Source organism: Lethenteron reissneri, chromosome 23 (genome assembly GCF_015708825.2).
Source record: "Lethenteron reissneri isolate LAM-NWPU_2019-01 chromosome 23, ASM1570882v1, whole genome shotgun sequence".
Lineage (NCBI taxonomy): Eukaryota > Metazoa > Chordata > Hyperoartia > Petromyzontiformes > Petromyzontidae > Lethenteron > Lethenteron reissneri.
Window position 1 is genome coordinate 14,603,935 of NC_083801.1, and position 21,546 is coordinate 14,625,480.

The window sequence follows — 21,546 nt, forward strand, 5'->3', positions numbered from 1 at the left end:
TTGCACGGGGGGTCGGGGGGGCTGTAAGTGGAACGGCTGTACACTAAATTTCGATTTTAAGCTTTCGTGACTGCAGGTATTCATCTTCTTGGTTCTTTCGGTAAAGTCACCTAGCAGGGAAATAATAAATTAATAAAAATAACAATATATAATTGTATTATGTTTTATTTTTATTATTTTATTATTTCCCTTCTACGTGACTTTACCGAAAGAACCACGAAGGCTGCACACTAGTTTAACTCCGTGGGCGAGGGTACAAGCGAGTGGTCAGCAAGCTGCCCATCAGCGCACACGCGCGCGTCTGTGCCCGTGGTGTAGTGGGGAGCGGTGGTGCAGCGGTTAGCGCGCTGCGCTACGAACCCGGCCGACCCGGGTTCGATTCCCGCTCACGGCCAACACTCGGTGACGATTATCTGAACCGGTCCTGGGCCTCCCCTGGGTCGACTCAGCCTCAAATGAGTACCTGGTGCGGTGTGTAAACATCGGCACTGGGGAGACAAAGGCGGCCGGGCGTGGTGCTGGCCACCCACCCCCTCGTGTACCGTCCCGGCCTTCATAGGTGCTCGCTAACAGCACTTGCCCCTACAGTCTGTTAAGGCTATACGGGGGATCTTTTTCTTTGTCTTGTGCGCTACGAATCCCGGCAACCCGAGTTCGATGCCGGCTCGCGGCCAGGCAGCATCAGTGACGACGAATATCTTGAACCGGTCCCGGACTTCGGCTAGATCGACTCAGCCTTAAACGAGCACCCGGTGCGATGTGTGAACATCGCCACTGGGAAGACAAAGGCGTCCGGGCGTGGTTTCTGGCCGCCCAACCCCGAGTGTACTGTGCCGCGTTTAATAGGTGCTCGCTAACAGTACTTGCCCCGACAAGTATGCGATGGCTATACGGGGCATCTTTGGCACTGTAAATGTGTGTATTTGTTTTTACTATGCGTTTTATGGTTTGCACCGTATGTGTATGTACGTCGCACGCGTGTGTTTATATGCGCGTGTTTTATTGGCGCATGTGTGTGTGCGCGTGTGTCCGCGAGTTCGATGTGTGTGTGTGGTCGTGTGTGTGGTCGCGTGTGTGTTTGTGTACACAGGGCACGAGCTACGTGCCGCCTCGCTCGCACACCTTGGCGTGCAGCGGCCAAAGTGCAATCGTCACTCCCTGCGACACGCGCTCACAGAGCCACGTTCAGCCCGGGAAGCGCCAATCAGTCGCGACTTCTCCATTCCAAGGCCGTAATTATAAATATATAAATATATATTGGGGGGGGGTGGGGACATCCCCCCCAATCTCCCCCAATATTCAAATATGCTCTAAATGTCCCACCCCTCCCCAAAATATTGCTATAAACAATATTGAAACCAAACATTTCTATGCTATGTAAATGAAAATAACAATTTGCTAAAGCTTGGCCACAATATCTGGACTTGTCTTCATATAACAATGCATAGATTTCTGTTTATATGATTGTGGTTATGGTTGTACTTTATTAATCCCTAATCTCTGCCATTACATACAATGAAACAAGAAAAGGAAAAAAGAAAAAAACAGAGAAATGTAATACAATACACTATTAGACATTATTGTAAAAAAATAATTAAAAGTCCATCTTATGTTTCGATTTAAAACTTTCGTGACTGCAGGGATTCATCTTCTTGGTTCTTTCCCTTCTACGTGACTTTACCGAAAGAACCAAGAAGATCCATCTTATGTGTTAGTGATTTTTAAAAAATTTAGGCAGGAAATGGCTGGAAATTCGTTTTCAAATTTAGATTATTTTTTTTCTGGGGGGGGGGACCCCCAGACCCCCTGGAAGATTTGGTCCCCCCCAATGTTGACTCTATGGCTATGGCCTTGCTCCATTCATCATCATTGTCATCACCCCATGATCATCATCATAATGGTCATCATCATCATGTTTTCGTGGTCATGTTTAGTTTTTTTCCCCATGGTCATTATCATGATGATAACGATCATCATTATCATCAAGGCCATCACCTGCATGGTCAAAGTCATCATTGTCATTGTGGGTTGGTGGGCCAAGCATAGATAACATCGCCCATGTTACGAGACTCATAAAACACTTCGGCTGCAAAGTTGCCAACACATGTCAGTGCAGAGAGTAGGTTCCTGACTCGTCCGTGCAGAGACATCCACAGACACTTGCATGATATCGCCCTGTGAGCGAGGGGATAACTCGCACTCCGTAAAGGAAAATGCGAATACTGTACCCGGTAATCGTGGAACGTTGGGGCAACGTTGGTTCAATGGTTCCAACCACATGTCAACATTGATACAACGTTGACATGTCTACTGGGTATAACAGTTGGGCGCTCAGTTACAACGCTCCAATGACATCATTGTGCCCCCCCCCCATACATTGTAACACGTCAATGGAAGCGACGTCAGTTGATTGCCATAACGTCGCGCCTGACCGTTGCTGTACCTTTTGCTGTCTCTTGCTCATTGGCGTATTGGGAGCGACAGCCCGCAAGGCACAGCCGAAATGCGTGGAGCAGCTCCACGGACGAGAGCTGTGTCCGTTCGTGTGCGTTTCGGTCCAATCTTCATTTGAAAATAATACGAATTGCCCATTAACCCAAATGTAGTCAATGCATGTACCGTATGATAATTGGTTTTTTACCCTTCTATCTGACAACAAAACTGACACCTTTTTACAAGGAGTCATGTTTGCATAGACCGCAATACCTGCAGTCATAATACAAACAAAAGAACATAACTCTGGCGTCATCTGGTCCAACCCATGTGAGACTAGGCTCTAAGGAAATCTGTCTCAGGTGTGGACCAATCAACTTCAAGGACAGTGCATACATTATCAGAGTTATGTTTTTTGTTTGCATTATGACTGCAGGTATTGTGGTCTATGCAAACATGACTCCTCGTAAAAAAAGGTGTCAGTTTTGTTGCCAGATAAAAGGGTAAAAAACCAATTTCATGTATCGTATGTTACACTTTTTTCGCACCGTACTAATTCGTAAAGATAAAGGCGCAACCCTGCATTCACTTTCCCCCCGCCACTGCTGCTGGAAGACAGCCCCATCTAGTAGGTATATTGGCCTACTCATCCTCGCTGGCCACGTGTCTGGGAAGAGGTGGGAGTAGCCACACTTCACCCCAGCAACAAGCCACGACCGGCAAACGCCGGTCGACCAACGATCAGCGCCGTACCCGTTCGCACTGCTGGGCGGACAGAGGCGGCTATAGCAAAACACAAACGTGTCCATTATTTCAACTGTTACGCCACGAGATTGAATCTAGCCGGCAGGCTCTCTGTTGACAGTCCATTGTGCTTATTATTACGCCGCAGCAGCATTCCCAATGCAGGGGACCTTCTTGAACAACGAGCAGTTCATTATTTCGTTATTTCGTTGGCCACGGATTTTGTTGTTGCAGAGTGACTCGGGTCCGTGGTGGAGGCGTGACAGTCAAACTTGACACGCGCGCTAAATTTAGACTCTGTAGAGTCACGTCCAGTCACTCTGACGCGGACAAACTCAGGTGCCGACTCTCTCACTACGATGTGGACGGTGGCGATTAAAGATGAAAGTGCAGCCCGGCTATGGCTCGCTCAAGACACTGCTGACGGAACGGCTTCGAATACACGGAGCTTGAGAGAGTGAACAATCATCGTTAGCAACATGAATCATCATACTAATCATCAGCAATAGAAATAGCAACCATCACCATCCTCATCATCATCAAAGACAAAGATCCCCCGTATAGGCTTAACAGACTGTTGGGGCAAATGCTGTTAGCGAGCACCTATGAAGGCCGGCACAGCACACAAGGGGGTCGGTGGCCAGCACCACGCCCGGCTGCCTTTGCCTCCCCAAGTGGCGATGATTTAACACACCGCACCAGGTACTCATTTGAGACCGAGTCGACATCGGGGGAAGCCCTTGGACCAGTTCAGATAATCGTCACTGCTCTTGACCATGAGCGGGAATCGAACTCGGCTTGCCGGACTACCGCTCATCTTCACCGTCCCTCATCATCACGGTGGTCATGTGCCCCCTGAGCACGTGTCGCGTGTGACACGCGTGTGACACACGTGTGGGCTGTGCGCAGGGCAAGGCCTTCGCGTTCGACCGCGTCTTCCCTCCCGAGGCGGGACAGGCGCAGGTGTACGCAGAGTGCGCACGGCAGATCGTGAAAGGTGAGGCGCCCTCACCTGCACCGCGGTCCTCAGCTATCCTTACTTCTCCTCAACCACCCTCGCCATTGCTTACCTGTCCTCACCTCCCCAGTCCTCACCGGTCCTCGTCTACCCACACCTGCCCTCACCTATCTTTACCTCCCCTTACCTGTCCTCACCTCCCCAGTCCTCGTCTAGCCACACCTGCCCTCACCTATCTTTACCTCCCCTCACCAGGTCCTCACCTACCCTCACCTGCCCTCGCTTGTCCTCACCTGACCTCCGCTCCCATCACCTGACCTCAACTCCCCTCACCTGTTCTCACCTGCCCTCACCTGCCCTCGCTTGTCCTCTCCTGCCCTAACCGTCGCACACCTGCCCTCACTCTCCCTTACCCAATTCTCACCTGTCCTGTGCGAAAAAATTGGCGTCCTTTAAAGTAAGAGATGCAACTCCCCACCGCCGGCTCACCACCGAGCTTGTCTGCGAATACTGTGTGGGGCATTACAAATTTAAATTATTATTATTATGTACTCTGTGTATACGTGTGTGTGTGTGTGCACTCCGTGTGTGTTACACAAAGACGTGCTGCAGGGCTACAATGGAACAATCTTCGCGTACGGACAGACATCATCGGGGAAAACCCACACAATGGAGGTAGGTGCGTGCTGGCGTCCCGACCACGGTCACCAATCTCGCGGCCTGTTGAAAGCCAAACAGGGCTTGTTTTTTTTAAAGGCTTGGCTAGTACTCGGTGATGCTGTGCAACGTTGGGCCAACGTTGGGATGTGTTTGGAACACGTTGGACGAACGTTGGCCAACGTTGATCCAGCTTTTGAGGATCCTGCTACATTCAAATGTAGCAGGTTCGTCTTCTTGGTTCTTTCGGTAAAGTCACGTAGAAGGGAAGTAATAAAATAATAAAAATAAAACATAATAAAATAATTCTCACGACGTTTCGGCCACAACGCAAGCAGCCGTCCTCAGGTGAAGACCAGGTCTGTCGGGGAGACAGTGTGACTTTACCGAAAGAACCAAGAAGATGAATCCCTGCGGTCACGAAAGCTTTAAATCGAAATGTAGCAGGCTGTATACTGGACGTGGTGTACCCGGGACGGACACACCCACTTGAAATGCGAACGTAGCAGGACCCTCCTGAAGAAGGGGACTTGAGACTCGGGCTTTCTCCATTGGTGATTCAAAAGTTTGGAATTTGGCCCAACCTGAAAATGAAGGTGGCTTCCATTAAAAAAAACTGTTCAAACATTCGCTTGAACCTGCTCTGGGCAGGAGTTGGGGTGTAACCAACGTTAACATTTTTACTGGAAGACTTCAATAGGTGTTAAGTGACTTGTGACCACACACCATAGCGAGTGGTCTGCGCGCTTGAAATTTAGCCCTGAATTTAATCCGTCCGTGGACTAATGCCGTGTCGATGTTTGGCCTCCACTCTTCTGTAAAAAACAAGGCATCGAATCGCGTGTGGGTGATTGAAATTGATGTGTTTCGATTTATCAAAAGTAATAAGAAATGTATCTATCATTGCTATGCTTAGGTTAGTGGGGGGCGATAAACCCGGGCAAAGGAGACAGACAAATGTGGGAAAGAATACAAATAGGACGGTGAAAATTAGACAAAATGCGACCATATTCTTGGATTGAATCGTCACCCTAAATCGGGACAATTATACTAATTGCCTGGGACAGTGAATCGTTACAGCCCGAATGAACATGTCACATGATTCATAACTGCGGCGTGACCCATCTCTACGTGATCCAACACCCCTACCCCTATTTTGCGCCCTTATACCGAACATCATAGCCACCACACACACCGTACACTGTACACTTACATGGCACCGGTAAGCGAGACTTTGCTAATCCATCGGCGTTTTCCCATCACACTCCACGGAAGGCGAATTACTTGGTGTAAGTGTTTACCGTGCAATTGCTGGGAATCCAAACTCGAAAGTTGTCCGTTTTGGATGTCCCCAGTGTAAGCAGGCACGCGGCTGCTGTATGTTCAAGTTCATGTATTAGGTATAGCTCTGTGAGCCATTCGGCTCTTGAATCGGGTGCAACTGCAACAAACAAAAAACAAAAACATGAACAATAAAAAATCTTAAAGTGAATATGTGACTAAGTGCAAACAGAAAATCCAAAAAAAGACAGCAAAATATTGCAGAAAAAGCACCGTACACCAACGCTGTGTGCAAAAATCCCAGTGGGATGCAAGTCAAACAATAACAACAACCACAAGACAACTTAGATTAAGGCCATCAGTCTTACTCCGTACTACAACAAACAAACATGGCCAAACCAGTAAACTTTTCGAAATCACCAAAATAAAGCGATGAAACAGTATGCGCAATTACAGAACTCTCCGGCCCTTCTTAGAGCACCGTCGTTAGACTTCACAACAGTCGCTCACGCTCGCCCCATGTGCGATTCAGTGCAATTCGGGTTCGACTCGAGTGTCATCTTCAGCGACTCGATGCAAGTTTGGTGCGATTAAGTGCGACTAAATGCGACTCGTTGCAACTCGGTCATCTGTACGCGCGCTTCAGCGCAACTCGTCGGTGCGACTCAGTGTACATCAATATGCAACTCGTCGGTGCGACTCAGTGGAGCTCAATATGTAACTCGGTGCGATCTGTGGCAACCCCTCGCCCAACAACAGGGCGCGCAGCAGCAGCAGCAACAACAACAGCAACAACAGCAACAACAGCAACAACAGCAGCAACAACAGCAGCAACAACAGGAGGAGGCGACTGAGGCCGGAATCATTCCCCGCATCGTGGACGATGTCTTCTCACACATCGACGCCATGGACCACAACCTGGAGTTCCACCTCAAGGTGAGCACACTCACCGCCACCCTCATCACCATCATCATCGTCATTAACACCGGCATCGACATCACCACCGGGATCTACACCAGCGTTAACATCGCCACCAGCTGGCAACATCAACGCCTACATCAAGTGTGCACATGTGCCGTGTGAACGTGTGTGTCCCGTGCGCGCATGTGTGTTCGTGTTGTGCTCCTCCTGTGTATTTGTGGGTGTTGTGCATAATGTGCAGACACGTGCACACACCAGATTCCCGCATTGACAATGTAATTCACTTAATCGACAAAAAATAGCAAACACATTTTTTTTATCGATGTTCCACCTCTGCGGAGGAGCCACACAACGTGAATATTTTCAATGTGCATACCCAGTCATGTCCTAGATTTATGATTGATGCTGCTGCTACTGATGCTGCTGACGATGATTTGTTTGCTTCATGTGTGCCGCGTTGTTTTATTCTCACAGGTGTCGTACTTTGAAATCTACATGGAGAAAGTCCGAGATCTTATTGACGGTCAGCTGATTCATAAATATACATTTTCAATCGCTGGTCAATTGATTTTAATTGCACGAGTGTAATTGATTTGAATGCACGAGTCTAGTGTCTCGAGATGCTGTTACGCTTGTGGACCCATTTGCAATCATGCTGCTATTTAAAATAATCTATGCCTCGAGTTTCCTGGCTGGCTGCTGGCTGGCCTCCTGTGCACCCCCAACAATAACTCTGTTGTTGGTGGCTGCGGGCTATTGGCACCAAAACTATCTGGGCAACCAGCTAAACGCGATTCCCCGTAGAACAACATTGAATTGAATTGAAACGACAAAATAAGTTCAGAAGCCATCATAGATCGTGACACCGAAGAGGTCGGAGTAACACATCCGTAAGACTGACACGATATATTTAAAAACGTACCTAGCATTTAAATTTGTGCTCCTATTAATGTCATTATTTTGCCAGAATATTCTTTTAAATCCCAGACAATATAAAAAAAAACTCTCACGATACTTTTTATCTTGGCATTCTATTATGCAAAACACCACGTTACTTTTAGTTCACTGAGCACAGGATTCGGAGAAGAGCATGGAGATGACAGCTGTTTATTATTTTCCATTTCAGAGCAACGGGCACCCTACGAGTATACGTAATAATAATATTGACAGTCGTTTTACGTGGGAAAGCCTGAGTCTCAAGACATGTTTTCAGGAGGGTCATGCATCGCAAGCCTTGCTCACCTCTCGCTTAGCCACGTAACTCGCTCACCCGTCTCCCGTCGCGTGACTCGTTGCAGTGACCAAGGGGAACCTGTCTGTGCACGAAGACAAGCATGGGGCGCCGTATGTCAAGGTGGGTGGATGGGAGTCTCACCACTCGTGTCTGGGAGCTCGTTGATCGACGTTCGGTCGCCGTTTCGATGACGTTCGTTGTGGTTTTCCGCGCAACAGGAGTGGGCCGTGGGAAGGTCGCGTTAGCCTCCACCCAAAATTCACCAGCTCGCCAATACTCAGGCAAAGCAATCGATTGGCTTCACCCCTTAGAGCTGAATCTCGCATAGTCGCTCTTCACTGACGATACAAATTCATCAGATGGGCCCTGCCTCCTGGCAATTGCTTGGCCAATTCCTCTTGGAGTTGGTGCTTTTTGAGGACTCAAAAAGCACCTCATGCGCAAATTTCATGCGTTCACAGACGGCTTATGGTGATGGCGGCATTTGTTGTGACAGTGGTGACTGCTGTTATATTTGTAGAGGATGGCAAACTTTGCTGGTGATAATGATGATGAAAATTATTATTGTTGTAGATAATTTTGACCGCGATTATTGGCATTCTCGTTGCCTGTAGATGATGATTGTTGTGGTAAATGGTGATTGTGAAAATTTATTGTTGCTATGAAAGAAAATGATTGTTGTTGCTGTTGTATAAAACGAGGATGACGGCTATATTAATGCTGATAAATGAAGTACGACGATTTTTGTTGTAAACAATGATGATGATGATGATGATAATTATAATGATGCTGATGACGACCCACACAGGGCTGCACGGAGCTGTTTGTTTCGAGCCCGGAGGAGGTTCTGGAAATCATTCACAAGGGCAAAGCTAACCGCCACGTGGCCGTGACGAGTGAGTGTCCCCCTCGGGAGCTCACGGCGGCCCGGCGCCCTCGACTGATTCCTACACGGACCCCCCCCCCCCATCACAGCGCGGGTTTCCCCGCTCCCCGCAAATCCTCCCCACGATCTTCCTCCCGGTCCGCCGCTAAACGTTTAACCGGGGCTACCTAAACAAATAAAGTCGTTAAACGATGCGCATGAAATTTCGATTTAAAGCTTTCGTGACTGCAGGGATTCATCTTCTTGTTTCTTTCGGTAAAGTATTGTTTTATTTTTATTTTTTTATTATTTCCATTCTACGTGACTTTACCGAAAGAACGAAGAAGACGATGCGCATGCCCGATAATTGGTAAACACGTTCACCATCAAGGCCTCCTTGGGCAGTTAACCTAAGGAAACGGGCGCGTGGACTGGCAGGAATTAAAGGGGTCTGGATTGGCTGTCGGAAACGTCCATGGATGTGAAAATGTCTTCGGATGGAGATGAGATTGTTCCTTGCCCATCAGCGTTCCGGTGTTAACCCCGCAAACGCGGTGCGTTTCAGACATGAATGAGCACAGCTCGCGCAGCCACAGCATCCTGCTGCTGCACGTGAAGCAGCAGCACGTGGAGACGATGCACATCCTGAGCGGGAAGCTCTACCTCGTCGACCTGGCCGGCAGCGAGAAGGTGCGACCCGGACCCCGACCCTTACGCTAACGCTTATGATTCATTTCCCTGCCGTCGGCTCAAGCGTAGAGCTGGGACTAACCAAGCCTTCTGTTATGGAGAAGGGCCATTGCCTGAAACGTTGCGGATTGTATATATATTTTTTCTTCTTTATGGCAGCCTTATTGACGAATATGTTTGAGCTTTCAATGAACTAAGTGCTCCATTATTCTACTGGTTATCGGTTTGGTTAATCAACCTCTCAGATGACGCTGCACGTACTTATGGGAAAAAATAATTCACCTCTTCCCATTCGTGTCGCTGGATGGGAGGTGATGGGCGGGGCTTGGTGACATCATCACCTGAGGCACACTGGGCGTGGCTTGTAGGGGATTTCCCGCCTTTGAGAGGCAAGATGTGGGGGCAGCCATCTTATTTAGAGAGTCCTGAGTAATCCGCCACACAGACATTACTTGATTACAATTTTTCATCCATAAATCCACTTAGTGGACAAGTTAGCCCTTTCTCTAGTCGATGGCCATGATGAGGCCGTATGAACTCGACCCATCTCTGTCTGTCCTTTGCCGGCTTCAGTTCAGTGTCGGTTCAATTACATTCTAACCCAGAGCAGCCAAAAAGCAAACGGCTCTTATCACGTAGCTACACACCTAGGTAGTGTTTAGACAAGTTGGAATTCTCATTTATATTCCAAAGTATATTTAAAAGTTACTCTCAGGAGTGTTCCAATCAAGTCATTCCAACGACGGCGAATTGAAGGCTACAACTGTGGCACCAACTGCTGCTATCGTGTGTGCATGTGTAGTGGGTTCCAGAGGCAACACTTTTATTTATAACAAGATAACACCACAACCCTTACCCCACTCTCTAGGGAGGTACAGCCTCCGGGCTAACGTGCCCTATTACTTGGGGTTACTTAGAGCCCTCTGGCTAAGGGTGACCTAGGGGAGGCTAGACTAACCCGACCCAGCCAAGGTGCGGGTCCTGACCACTGGTCCACGCTCGGTCCCGTCCTTTACAAGGACGTCGGGTCCCGGGGTCCCAGGGTCCCAGGGTCCTAGCCTCGCTGGTCTTCGTCTTCGTAGCACTGCCCCGAGCCGTCCTGAGAGCCGCCTTTTATACACATCCCGGAGACTCTCCGCCCCCGGTACCGCCCCCTTTCTGGACCCTTCCAGGGAGCCCTGGAAAGCCCCCCCCCAACCCCTCACCTGGGGTCGGGGAGGGAACTCGGCCTAGTTCTTTCGGTAAAGTCACGTAGGTAAAAAATGAAATTAAAATTAATAAAAATAAAACAATAAAATCACGACGTTTCGGAGGCAACACAAGTCTCCGTCATCAGGTGGGACCGTCACAGCCAGATTAGCTGCATCAAGTGATAATCTGGCTGTGACGGTCCCACCTGATGACGGAGACTTGTGTTGCCTCCGAAACGTCGTGATTTTATTGTTTTATTTTTTATTAATTTTAATTTCATTTTTTACCTACGTGACTTTACCGAAAGAACTAAGAGTATGAATCCTTGCAGTCACGAAAGCTTCAAATCTAGAAGGAACTCGGCCTCTCTATGCCCCGGCTCTCTCTCTCTATCCCCATGTACAGGCTGGCACCCCCTACAGACCCCTGGCCGCAACTGCAGGTAAGTGAACACAGGCGGTGTGTGCATACGTCTGTCCGACACTACACACGTGTCTGCGGTTGGGAGCGGTAGTGTAAGGGTTAGCGCACTTCACTACGAACCCGGCTAACACCAGTGACGATAGTCTGAACTGGTTCCCTTAGGTTAACTCAGCCTCAAATGAGTACCTGGTGCAGCGTGTAAATATCACCACTCGGGAGATAAAGGCGGCCGGGCGTGGTGCTGGCCACCTACCCCCTCCTCGTGTGCCCTGCTGACTTTCATAGATACTTGCTAACAGCACTTGCCCCTTCAGTCTATTAAGGCTATACGGGGGATCTTTGTCTTTGTTGTGTGTCTGCGTGTGTGTAGGTGTCTAAAACCTTGGCAGAGGGAGCGGTTTTGGATGAGGCTAAGAACATCAACCGCTCTCTGTCCGCGCTGGGCAACGTCATCTCATCACTGGCGGAGGGAAATGTAAGAGACCGTGACGACGATGATGATGATTGTTCTTGGAGATGATGGCTTACGTGTCTTGAGTGTCGATTGTGTGTCCCAAACACCCCACATGCCCCATGTATCTCCTGACCTGCCTGTGCCGTGTGTCCCCAATGGACGTTCTGTGTCTCATGCGTGTCCCGCACACGTCTCTCGTGTCTTCCGTGTCTCCCTTGTCACCCGTCTCTCTCACTCATCTCGCCAACGCGAGCAGAAGTCTCATATCCCGTACCGCGACAGCAAGATGACGCGCATACTCAAGGACTCGCTGGGAGGTAACTGTCGGACCATCATTGTCATCTGCTGCTCGCCTTCCTCATACAATGAAGCCGAGACCAAGTCCACACTCTTCTTCGGACAGAGGTGAGCGTAGCGATGGGGTTTGTACACGACAGACAGAGACTGGTCGCCAGACAGAAATGCCAGCCTCTGATGGGGGTCTCCAGACAATCGACAGGCAGACAGGTTTCTCATGGGATGTTTACACCACGGCATTCTTTGGGACGGAGCAGTAAAATAAAAGCATCGCATTCTAGATTTGAAGCTTTCGTGACTGCAAGGATTCGTACTCTTAGTTCTTTCGGTAAAGTCACGTAGGTAAAAAAATGAAATTAAAATTAATAAAAATAAAACAATAAAATCACGACGTTCCGGAGGCAACACAAGCTTCCGTCTTCGGGTGAAACTGTCACAGCAAAATATCAGCTTCACCCGAAGACAGAAGCTTGTGTTGCCTCCGAAACGTCGTGCTTTTATTGTTTTATTTTTATTAATTTTAATTTCATTTTTTTACCTACGTGACTTTGCCGAAAGAACTCAGAGTAAAAAAGCATCGCATGCTTCCTCATCCCTTGCTTCCCCGCACCTCCTGACCCACCTCTGCTCCCCCACTGCATTTGCTTCTCCTTTACCAATGCCCTCTCTCCCCCTCCTCCCACCGCGCTGCCCCGCCACCCAGGGCTAAGACAATCAAGAACACGGCGTGCGTGAACGTGGAGTTGACCGGCGAGGAGTGGCGGGAACGCTTTGAGAAGGAGCGGCGGCGGAGGAAGTCTCTGTGGGCTCACCTGCAGAGGGCCGAGGCTGAGCTGGAACGCTGGAGGGCAGGTCAGATGGAAATTCAATGTTCCTATGTCCAAGGCTGTACACATTTAATTCTGCTCAAACCACCCCTATAGTTGTTTTGGGCATGATGCACATATGGCGGTGGGGGGGGGGCTCATCCAGCAGTGGATTTGCTAAAGGTCTGTGCACATACGTGCAAAGATAATAGTAGCAGTTATCCATGAAACGCACTAATGGTTATTTACAGGTGGGCTAAGACCATCATCTCAGTGCACTTGATAATCCAGTTTGATCTCAAGTGGCTGCAACCCAAATTTGAACCCAGGATCTCAGCGGTGTGAACTCATTGTCTCTGACATTATGAATCCAAATCTCACCCCAGGCACCAAGCCACTGAGCTACTTAGTCTAGCCTATTAAGTATAGATGTTGCCACAGTGGTGTCATGGTTCGCACACTGGACTTGCAATCCAGAGGTCGCCAGTTCGATTCCATCTCCTGGGGATGCAGTTTAAATAATGGCGCAAGTTTTGCAATCAACGCCTCTGTCCACCCAGCAGTATTAAGGAACAAAATGGGTCACCCCGGTTATTTGATCTTCCCGCCATGGTGGCAGAGTAGCCCCGAGGGGGTGGGCTCACGTGGGCTCACGTGGGCTGATGTTAGCTCGCGTGAGCTCGTTCTAGCGGTCTAGCGGCGGCCCTTCTGCCGTCTGCAGCGCGAGCGATTAATTGTAACGGCTGCCCCTTGACCTTCACGCCTTCACATGTTTCGGGAGCGATGCGAGTGGCGGCGATGAGAGCGCCGGTGGGTGTGCCGTGCAGGTGAGAAGGTGGCGGAGTGCGACTGGTGTCACGTGAGGGGTGAGGCGGGGGGCCTGGGCACCTCAACCTCCGAATCCGGGGTCGTGACCCCCGGTGACAGCGGTCTAACCGAGGCCTTGAGGCAGGCGTACGAGGAGCAGATCCGCAAGCTCTACCAGAACCTCGACAATAAGGTCGCTCACCACGCATCCACCACGCGTCCACCACGCATCCACCGGGCGTCCACCGGGTCATACAGATGCCCACCTCATGTCCATAACGTCCGCCGCGTGTCTATGATTTTTACGGCATGTCCAAAAAACTTTCACCGCACATCCACTCCATGCACCACATCCACCGCAGGTCAACACATCCACCACGACACATACGGGTCTACCACACCATGCACACACACGAGCCTGATTGACGGGTGTGGCGATGCTGAAGGTGAGAACGTTGATGAGGGTGACGAGGTGGCTGGCGGGTGCGCACGTGCGTGTGTGCCACAGGAGGAGGAGTACAATCAACAGGCCCAGCTGGTGGAGCGCCTCAACAAGCAGATGCTGGATCAGGACGAGGTGAGGGCCTCATTTACTCGTTGCTAATTTCGAGATATTTAAATGTTTTTAATCCTTTCCAACCAAGGGTGAAAGTGTCAATGCGTTAACTCTCCATATGTCTGTTTGCGACGAGGGGGCATGATAGCTCTCATGAAGATTATTCAATACGAACGGAAGTTTTGCGTTGAGTTGTGTTGCTTTGAGGGACTTATCCTGCATTAAACCGAGCACATTGATCTAAGGATAACCCAAAACTTGGATCTGAAAACAAGCGCTAAAATAATTCGCTTTGGCCTTTTCACCAGAGCAGCTCAGGCTTTGTTCGCTTGCTCTTCTGTCCTGATGGCGCCTCGAGAAGTAGTTCTACGTGACATCATCTGGCGAATGTCACACAACTCTACATGGACAAACACACACGCCGCGACATAGACACGCACACACACAGACGCAGGTCATGCGCCGCGTTACGTCTTCTCGTAACGCGGCTAGAAGCGCACGTCGCTATTATCGTTATCATCGCCAGTCAGGGCCGGTGGCCGGGGGGGGCCCTCTACCACCAATTGTCCCTTTGGCCCTCCCAAGGTCACTCTGCTCATCCATACATCACCACCGTTGAGCCCCCCCAAAACTAAGATGATGATCAGCTGGATCCTCCGGGCACTGTAATTAGGACAAGCGCAAGTTGTAAAGTATTCTTGGTTCTTTCGGTAAAGTCACGTAGAAGGGAAGTAATAAAATAATAAAAATAAAACATAATAAAATAATTCTCACGACGTTTCGGCCACAACGCAAGCAGCCGTCCTCAGGTGGAGACCAGGTCTGTCGGGGAGACATTCAGACGCTGTCTCCCCGACAGACCTGGTCTTCACCTGAGGACGGCTGCTTGCGTTGTGGCCGAAACGTCGTGAGAATTATTTTATTATGTTTTATTTTTATTATTTTATTACTTCCCTTCTACGTGACTTTACCGAAAGAACCAAGAAGATGAATCCCTGCAGTCACGAAAGCTTTAAATCGAAATTTTGTTTCAGAATCCATGCATCCGCGTGATTTTTCTTCCTCGCTACCCCCCCCCCCCAGCTGCTGGCGTGCTCGCGCCGCGAAGCGGAGCGGCAGCAGGCCGAGTTGTCGCGGCTGCAGGCCGACGGGCGCGAGTCGCGGGACGAGATGGCCGAAGTGCTGCGCTCCATGGACGAGCTCGCGGCCGCGTACGACGCAAAGAGCGCCGAGCTGGATCAGCGCGGCCGCGAGAGCCAGACGCTCCACGCAGAGCTCCAGCGCAAAACCGTGAGGGGGGGCGGGGGGCAGGGGGAGGGTGGTGGTGGTGGCTACGGGGAGAGCAGGGGAAGGGGAGCAGTTGGAGTATAGTGAGCGATGTACACGGTGTGCGCATGGTGTGAGTGGGGTGTGTATGTCAGAGGTCGCAAACGGGTTTTGATTCCTTACCCGTACCCGTACCCGGCCGCACCAGGGTCGCAAACGGGTACCCGTACCCGTACCCAGCCGTACCTGTACCCTACCCGTACCCGGCCGGATACGGGTAGGGTACGGGTATTGGGTACCTGATTGCGACCTCGGGGATGAAGCTATGTTGCAGGCGCGGGTGGGATTGATTTTAGGAACTTGAATTGTGAGAAGAGACAAGACGTTGGGAAATGAGTGACAAACAGTTACTCACCAGTGACTCACGGCCTACCCGTACCCGTACCCGGCCGCACCAGGGTCGCAAACGGGTACCCGTACCCGTACCCGGCCGGGTACGGGTAGCCGGGTATCGGGTACCCGGTTGCGACCTCTGGTGTATGTGCATGCTGTGTACATGGTGTGTATGTACATGGTCTGCATGTACATGATATGTACATTGTATGGACATGGTGTGTACGTACGTGGTGTCTACATGATGTGTCCGCGCGGTGTGCCCTGCAGGACTCCCTGGCGCTGGCGGAGGGAGAGATCTTGAGCCAGCAGGAGCTCGTGTCTCAGGAGCGTCGCCGCATGGCCGACTCCACCCTGGAGCTCCTGCGTGAGCTCAGCGAGATCACGAGCTCCGCGGGGGGCAAGGAGAGCCCGGTGCGTGCGTGCGTGCGTGTGCACTCTCCCACGGCGACAAGAACAACGTATCCTCTGTATAACCTCAACAGACTATTCTGCTAGCGAGCACCTATGAAGGCCGATATGACACATGAAGGGGTAGATGACCAGCGCCACGCCCGGCTACCTTTGTCTCACTAGTGGTAATGTTTCACATTGCACTCGGTACTCATTTAAGGCCCAAGGACCGGTCGAGATAATCATCACTGGCAATGACCACGAGCCACCCAGTTCGTAGTGCTAACCACTCCACTACCGCTCCGCACATCTTCACACACACGCACCTGTACAGTATATAAATACACGTGTGTACAAGCACACACCCGTGAATGTACACTCCTCTTCCACCTATCATCAGATCTCTCCCATTCATTCTCTCTTCCATCCCCGCCCCCCACCCCGTCACGTGTCTGTGCAGTGGGTGAGTGCGGTGGGATTCGGGGGCGAGGAGGAGCTGTGTCTGGCTCACCTGGGAGCGACGCGCGTCAAGTCCGAGGTGAAGGCTCTGGCCCGGCACTGCCTGCAGCTCGGGGAGGATCAGCGCGAGCGCAAGCGGCACCAGGCGGAGACTGAGCGCGAGCTCAGCACGTGCCGCCTGCTCGTGGCGCAGGTGAACCGGGCACCCGGCACCTGTCCTCATGCTGGCGTCATCCCATCAGTCTGGCACCCGTGGTCTTCCCATCTAATCATCATCATCATCCCGGTGTCATCCCGGAGTCATCCCTTCATCCTGTCATCTTGTCACCTATCATCATCCCGTCATCCTGGCACCCGTGGTCTTCCCATCATCATCATCCCGGTGTCATCCCGGTGTCATCCTTTCATCCTGTCATCTTGTCACCGATCATCATCCCGTCATCCTGGCACCCGTGGTCTTCCCATCATCATCATCATCTCGGTGTCATCCATTTATCCTGTCATCTTGTCACCGATCATCATCCACGTCATCCTGGCACCCACCGTCATCCCAGCATCATCCTATCCTGGCGAACAGGGCGCTTAATTAGCCAGTCTTGGTGAAATAACGATTCATAACGATGACTAATATTAATGATGACCCCAGCAGCGATTGGTAATTGTTAATGATGCTGCTGTTGAAGAAGATGACGATGGTGATGATGATGATGATGATGATAAAAGCTTTTGGTATTATTAAGCAATGATGGTGGTGATGATAACAATGACTGACGACGATACTGACGCTGATGAAGCTATTGGTGGAAGTTAAGTGGCACATGTCACGATGATAATGATGACGATGACTGATTGGCGGTGTAATATGATGGTCCGATTGAGGTTGCTCATTGATTTACGACGGCGATGACAAAAATGTTCACCGATGATGACAATGATTGACGATGAACAATAACGATGTTGACGACGTTGGTGGCTGATGATGATGCTGATGATGATGATGCTGATGACGGTTGGCGTGCTCCCATCTCAGCTGGAGGCGACCGTGGGTTCGTTGACGGAGGTGGCGCGCGTCGAGGAGCAGAAGAAGCACGCACTCGAGGAGACGTGCGAGCAGCTGCAGCAGGAGCTCGTGCGGCTGCGCACGCAAGGTGGCACCAGCCCCGCACACGCGCGCACGTGCACAGCATTAGCAGGCTGTTGGGGCAAGTGTCGTTCGCGAGCACCGGCGAAGGCCGAAACCGCACCATAGGTGCCTTCGTCTCCCGAGTGCTGTTGTTTACACATCGCACCGGGTACTCGTTTAAGGCTGAGTCGACTTAGGGGAGGGCGAGGACATGTTAAAATATTCGTCACTATTGTTGGCCACGTGGGGGAATTGAATTCGGGTTGCCAGGTTCGTAGCAAAGCACGTATACACACATACGCGTAGTAAAGGTCAAGTTAATTTTGTTTCTCCATTTGAGAACTCGAGGGCCCAGGAGGAATTTCCTTATCAAGTGTGACCTGAGTAGAGGCCCTGACTCACAATAATAAATAATGATTAATCCAGGAAACTTCAACTATTAAACTAAACTATTTTTATTTTACCAGCTATATCGCTTTTTTCAGAAGCGACCTGGCCACAAATTATAGCTCAACGAAGTGGCTTATCACGCGGAAATTTATAGCAGCCAAATAAACCCACGTTGATTCTAAACGAGGAGGGAAAACCCGGAGGACCCAGAGAAGAATCTACGGGACCACGGGCAGAACAAACTCCAAATATACATGCGTCAGAGTGGCGGTCGAATCCACGACCTCCTGTATACCTGCCGAGTTAGTTAACATTTAGTCCCAATGCTTTTTTTCAAGTCGACGTTTGCCCAAAACCAATTACCATCTGTGTTTTAGCCATGGGGGGAATCCGGAGAACCACGCAGCTACTTAACCTCCCGATCACCCCACTCAGCCACCACCACTCCAGCTGCAACCAACACTGCACCAGACTGCTGCTGCTGCTCACTCTCCGCCGATGTTTTTGTATTGCAGAAAAAATGCATGAGATGTCCTTCAAGGACAAGGAGAAGAAGCACTTGAGCATGATAGAGAAGGCCATCGAGATGAAGGTGCTTACGTACACACAGAGACAAAGACCTCCCCATATAGCCTTTAACAAACAGATTGTTGGGGCAAGTGCTCTTTGCGAGCACCTATACGAGGGGTGGGTGATCACCACCACCACCACACCTGGCCGCCTCTTTTTCCCCAGTGCTGATGTTCATACACCGCACCAGCAACTCGTGCAAGGCTTAGTCGAACCGGCGGAGACCAAAAACCAGTTCAGATATTTTTCACGGATGTTGGCCACGAGCTGGAATAGAACTCGGGCACCAGGCTTCGTAGTGCAGTGCGCTCGCTGCTACACTGCCGCTCACCACATATCCCCACACATCCAAAAGAACAAATACAAAGATCCCCCTATAGGCTGTAACAGGCTGTTGGGGCAAGTGCTCACACTACACACGACCGCCACGCTGTCCCTTCCGCAGGTGTCCGTGGTGGAAGAGCTGCGAGTGCTGGCTGAGCGACACCAGGAGCAGCTGGGACGACTCCGGCAGGAGAGCGAGGAGAGGCAGCGGCTGTGTGAGCAGCTCAAGAGGTGAGTGGCAGGGCTGAGAGCTCAAGGGGTGAGAGCTCAAGGGGGCAGTGATACGGGTGAGGAACAAGGGGTGAGCATTTCGATTTAAAGCTTTCGTGACTGCAGGGATTCATCTTCTTGGTTCTTTCGGTAAAGTCATCACGTAGAAGGGAAATAATAAAATTATAAAAATAAAACATAATAAAATACAATTCTCACGACGTTTCGGTCACAGACGCTGTCTTTCCGACAGACCTGTTCTTCACCTGAGGACGGCTGCTTGCGTTGTGGCTGAAACGTCGTGAGAATTATTTTATTATGTTTTATTTTTATTATTTTATTATTTCCCTTCTACGTGACTTTACCGAAAGAACCAAGAAGAAGGAGTGAGCAGTGATGGGGACGATGGCTCACAGGTGCTACTCACTGACAGCACTTGACACAATGGACTGTTGACCCGTTCCCGTTCCGAGACATCTGCAAGTTGCAGGGTGGGTCCCGTTTGCTGCTGAATCTCGGAACGCGCAAGCGGTTACCATTAATTTTATTTAGGGAGGCATGGCGCTATTGTTTTTAAATACATTATATTGACTGACCTCGGATAACTGTAGTGACACGGACACACTATGATAGCTGGCGCCAAACTATGCCACACGCTCTCCCACATGGCCTTGTAGGAGCCTCGGTACATCTCTGACCTGAAGATGTACCGTCAAAGTTATTTTATTCTCGCTTTTCTTCCGATTCCGAATCGAATGGGAAATGGAATCAGAATGGGAAAGCGTGAAGCTTATACGGGGGATCGTTGTCTTTGTGTGTGTGACACGCGCAGTGTGAACGGGCGTCTGGAGCTGGAGCTGGAACAGATCCGAGGGGATTGCGAGCGACTTCGAGCCGCCGAGCTCGACAAAAGCAGCCAGCTTCACGAGATCAAGTACTTGGCTTGAGTGTCACATCGCAAATGCACGATCCTGTTACGTGCACGCATGCGCATATACAAAAACAACTGCCATTCGCCAATAAGTGGCGGTGACATCACCACAGCACTTGTGCCAGGATATGTGCACTTTAAGGCCACGTAAAGTGTCAAAATATACATCACATATGCACAGCAACACACGGAGAAGACATCGTAGACGCGATGATTGTCGGTTCCCAGGTGTCTGTGAAATTGAGTCAACACCGTTGCCCCCGTGCCCCCTCCTTCGTGACCCCCGTGACCCCTGTGACCCCCGTGCAGCGAGAAGCAGCAGAGGCTGGACCTGGCGAGGCACGACCTGCGGGAGCTCGAGAGGACCGTGGTGAGGATGCGGTCCACCGCCCATCATCATCGTCGATGGTGGGCGTGGAAGTGAGGATGATGATGATGATGTTGCTGCTGGTGATGATGATGGAATTGATCATTATTCACGATGACGGAAATAATATTGTCGGCGGAGATGATGGTAAAGATGATGGTGTTAATGGTGGAGGAAGTGATGACGTACACGCTGATAGTGGTGGAAGTGATGATCATGATGGTGTGGAAGTGATGATTAGTTTGATGATGAGTGAATTTTACGATGGCATTGGTAATAATATTAATTATAAATGTGCTGATGATGATTGCAGTGATGCTGTGAATGGTAGTTTAGATGATGATGATGATGATGCTATTTATAACAATACAATACTTGATTTGTTCTGGATGCATTGGCTGTGATTGTGATGATGATGTCTGTCACTCAGATCAAGGAGCTGCAGTCTCTGTACAACCTACGCCGTGCCCTCACACATGAACTCGCCATGCGCATCCGCAAGGTAGCACTGCCCTGTCGCGCGGCGCAAACTCCACGTTCCTACATCGGGGACAAGAATATCCAATTTATTTTTGTACTATTCTGGCCGGTGCTGGCCCTTTTAGGTGCTCGCTGACAACATTTGGCCGCCTCATACCGTCGTCATGTCATCCTGCCAGTCCATTATTCTCGCAGTTCCAAACACCACCAGAGGGTAGCGCTATCACCGCTGTCGCCCAGGGGTCAGCAACGAACATGACAAAGAAGAGCCATTTTTGTTCGAATTCGGTGAAACAAAACCTAACATTTGAAGAGCCGCAATG

General features: G+C 50.3%; 1 protein-coding gene across 1 annotated transcript in view; it reads left to right on the top strand.

Annotated features, from left to right (window-relative positions):
* LOC133346058 (kinesin heavy chain-like) overlaps nt 1–21,546 on the top strand; it is a 31,911-nt gene that overhangs the window by 5,906 nt on the left and 4,459 nt on the right. Inside the window, exons 3-23 of the mRNA XM_061557353.1 lie at nt 4,087–4,174; nt 4,737–4,810; nt 6,833–7,009; nt 7,469–7,517; nt 8,293–8,348; nt 9,037–9,124; nt 9,659–9,783; nt 11,768–11,872; nt 12,108–12,256; nt 12,852–13,000; nt 13,782–13,954; nt 14,270–14,338; nt 15,401–15,607; nt 16,247–16,390; nt 16,830–17,021; nt 17,859–17,976; nt 18,857–18,933; nt 19,357–19,466; nt 20,278–20,379; nt 20,686–20,746; nt 21,174–21,245. Coding sequence (XP_061413337.1) covers nt 4,087–4,174; nt 4,737–4,810; nt 6,833–7,009; nt 7,469–7,517; nt 8,293–8,348; nt 9,037–9,124; nt 9,659–9,783; nt 11,768–11,872; nt 12,108–12,256; nt 12,852–13,000; nt 13,782–13,954; nt 14,270–14,338; nt 15,401–15,607; nt 16,247–16,390; nt 16,830–17,021; nt 17,859–17,976; nt 18,857–18,933; nt 19,357–19,466; nt 20,278–20,379; nt 20,686–20,746; nt 21,174–21,245 — 2,385 coding nt within the window. The remainder of the gene's footprint in view (nt 1–4,086; nt 4,175–4,736; nt 4,811–6,832; nt 7,010–7,468; nt 7,518–8,292; nt 8,349–9,036; nt 9,125–9,658; nt 9,784–11,767; nt 11,873–12,107; nt 12,257–12,851; nt 13,001–13,781; nt 13,955–14,269; nt 14,339–15,400; nt 15,608–16,246; nt 16,391–16,829; nt 17,022–17,858; nt 17,977–18,856; nt 18,934–19,356; nt 19,467–20,277; nt 20,380–20,685; nt 20,747–21,173; nt 21,246–21,546) is intronic.